Source organism: Chrysochloris asiatica, unplaced genomic scaffold (assembly GCF_000296735.1).
Source record: "Chrysochloris asiatica unplaced genomic scaffold, ChrAsi1.0 scaffold00082, whole genome shotgun sequence".
Taxonomy (NCBI): domain Eukaryota; kingdom Metazoa; phylum Chordata; class Mammalia; order Afrosoricida; family Chrysochloridae; genus Chrysochloris; species Chrysochloris asiatica.
In genome coordinates this window covers 3,423,730-3,426,675 of record NW_006408600.1, presented here as the reverse complement: position 1 = coordinate 3,426,675, position 2,946 = coordinate 3,423,730, and the positions used below count along the sequence as shown (strand labels likewise).

General features: G+C 38.4%; 1 protein-coding gene across 1 annotated transcript in view; it reads left to right on the top strand.

The window, feature by feature from the left end:
• The window catches only part of ITGA2 (integrin, alpha 2 (CD49B, alpha 2 subunit of VLA-2 receptor)), a 173,208-nt gene that overhangs the window by 85,821 nt on the left and 84,441 nt on the right, over positions 1-2,946 (top strand). The window contains exons 8-9 of the mRNA XM_006865761.1: positions 434-584; positions 867-1,032. Of these exons, the coding sequence (XP_006865823.1) occupies positions 434-584; positions 867-1,032 (317 nt within the window). The remainder of the gene's footprint in view (positions 1-433; positions 585-866; positions 1,033-2,946) is intronic.

Genomic DNA, 2,946 nt, shown 5'->3' with positions numbered 1-2,946 from the left:
TCTTAGAAACCAGGATGGTGAGGCTTCAATTCATCTCTCAAACTTCAGACCTGTTATCAAGAGAGACCAGTGCCTGAAGAAGGACATCATACTTGGTAAAGTGGAGGAGGGTCAGCAACAAAGAGGAAGACCCCCAATGATATGGATTGACATAGTGGCAGCAGCAGTGGGCTTGAACAGAGCAACAATTATAAGGATGATGTAGGACCATGCAGTGTTTCATTCTGTGATGCATAGGGTCACTATAAGCCAGACTCAACTTGATGACACATAACACAACAACAGCAGGTGTGTTACTAGAATTGACACACAGATAGTTCTATATCACAACAGATTGTACTCAAGGAAACTACTTTCATATATATGTTTCAAATGAGGTGTCCACATCTTAACTTCATCGCTTGATTGTCCGGCTTCAATTTCGTCTCCACAGAGATTTTGCTTATTCATCAACTGCTGGTGGACGACCAAGTGCTACAAAAGTAATGGTGGTCGTAACCGATGGTGAATCACACGATGGTTCAATGTTGAAAGCGGTGATTGATCAGTGCAACAATGACAATATACTGAGATTTGGCATAGCCGTAAGTGACTTCCCTTTTTTCTTGCCTTTTGGTTCCTTAATAGCATCACTCCCCAAGGCTACACTTTCTCATTGACGTCTCATAGTTTCATAGAAAAGAAGGTTGTTAACCTGTCCCTGCTTCTTGCTGATTTCAGTCTTATAAAGGGAATGGCGACATAAACATTACTTGATTTATTTCCTCTAGAGAGCTGATTGTGTTCAGAAATAGACTAGAAATTGTGACTAGGGGTATTGGGAGACAGTAGTAGTGACCTTATTTTCCTCTTCCTCCATTTTCAAGGTTCTTGGATACTTAAACAGAAACGCCCTTGATACCAAGAATTTAATAAAAGAAATAAAAGCAATTACCAGTGTTCCAACAGAAAGATACTTTTTCAATGTGTCTGATGAGAAAGCTCTACTAGAAAAGGCTGGGACTCTAGGAGAACAAATTTTCAGCATTGAAGGTAAAAAATATATTTTTTTTTCTTTTGAGAATTTTTCTTCTAAAAACTTTCCTGGAGAATTATTTTTATTTTATAATTGCATACGTGTTCTATTAATGTTAACTTGTATGCTATACACATATATAAAGAGGTTCTGATGTGACACTGTAGGATAAGCAATGGACTGCTAACCACTTTTCAAAATCCCTTTACAGGGTCATTATGAATCATAACTGACTCAAGGGAACTTAACAACATCAGTACAATCAAACGAAATATATATAAAACCACCTTCAAATAAATAAGAAAACTGGACAGGGATCAAAATGCAAATGACTAGGAGACATAAAAGATTCTCAATTTCTGTAGTCATTGAAAAATGAAAGATTTATATCGTATTTTTGCAATATCATGTTTTTGCCTAAAAGACAGGAAAGATTTTTAATGTCCTGGTGGTGCTGTGAGTTAAGCATTGGGCATCTAACTATATATAAAGTCTGTGGTTCAAATCCACAAGCTGCTCCACAGGAGAAAGATGAGGCTGTCTGATCCCATACAGAAACACTGTAGGGGGTCATTATGAGTCAGAATCAAGTCAATGGCAGGGTTTGTTTTCTGTTTTGAATCTTAGAAAGAGTATGTGACAACAAAGAGCCTCAAGCAGTGCTATCACCTTTTTACAGGACAACTTAGTAGCATTTATAATAATTGAAAATAGACTTACCTTTACCATGCTATGTTACAAGGAGCTCTGGTAGCATAGGGGTTATGAATTGGGCTGCTAACCTCAAGGTCGGCAGTTCAAAACTACCAGCTGTACCGTGGGAGAAAGATGAGGCTTTCTGCTCCCATAAAGATTTATAGCATTGGAAACCCTTTGCAGGATCCCTATGAGTCAGAACCAACTCCACTGCACTTAACAACAACATGCTGTGTTAGTTGTTACATAGTAACTGAAATTTTTTTATTTGTTGCCAATGAGCATGTGGTGGTAGTTATGTGCTGTGGAGTCGGTTCCGACTCATAGTGACCCTGTTCAGGGTTTCCTAGGCTGTAAATCTTTACGGGAGCAGAAAGCCTCATCTTTCTCCTGCGAGACAGCTGGTAGTTTCGAACTGCTGACCTTAAGGTTTGCAGCCCGATTCGTAGCCACTACGCTACAAGAGCTCCTTAATGAGCATGTGGGCTTTTAAAATCAGGACAATCATAGCAAAGAATTTGGATAATTAATTCTTTGAAGAAACATTTTATTTATCAGACTTACAATAATGTATGTATATGGGCTGGGAAGGCCTATTCAGTGCAGAAACAACCATCATATTTTCTGGAGTTCCTTTTTGTAGAACTGTAATGCATGACCCTAAATCCTAGTTTCTAATGGTTAATGCAGAGTCCTATTTTATAGGACTTGACTTAACCACAAGGTCAGCAGTTCAAATCCACCAGACACTCCTTGGAATCCCTATCCCGGGTTGCTATGAGTCAGAACTATTTTGATGGCATGTAACAACAGCAATGGTCATCCTAAATAACTTATAACAATAAAAAGCACCTACTATGTGTCAGGTACTGCTTCAGAGATTAAATAATTTAACTAGAAGTAGTATCCATGCCTATAGTCAAATCTTGATATCCTGTTTATCCACTGAATATTCCATGAATTTTCATTGCTCCTTTAACATTCCAGAGTACTTCTAGATAGTTTAAATCATCATCAAACTTGAATGTCTGCTTACACCATTGTTGTGCAGTCAATTCTGACTCATAGCAACCTTACAGCACAGAGTCCAACTGCCCCATAGGGCTTCTAAGGCTGTAATCTTTATGGAAGCAAACTGTGTCTTCTTTCTCCATTCAAATCACTGACCTTTCAGTTAGCAGCCTAACACGTAATGTATACTTGTAGTTAAGTGCTGTTGAGTCATTCGGACCCAT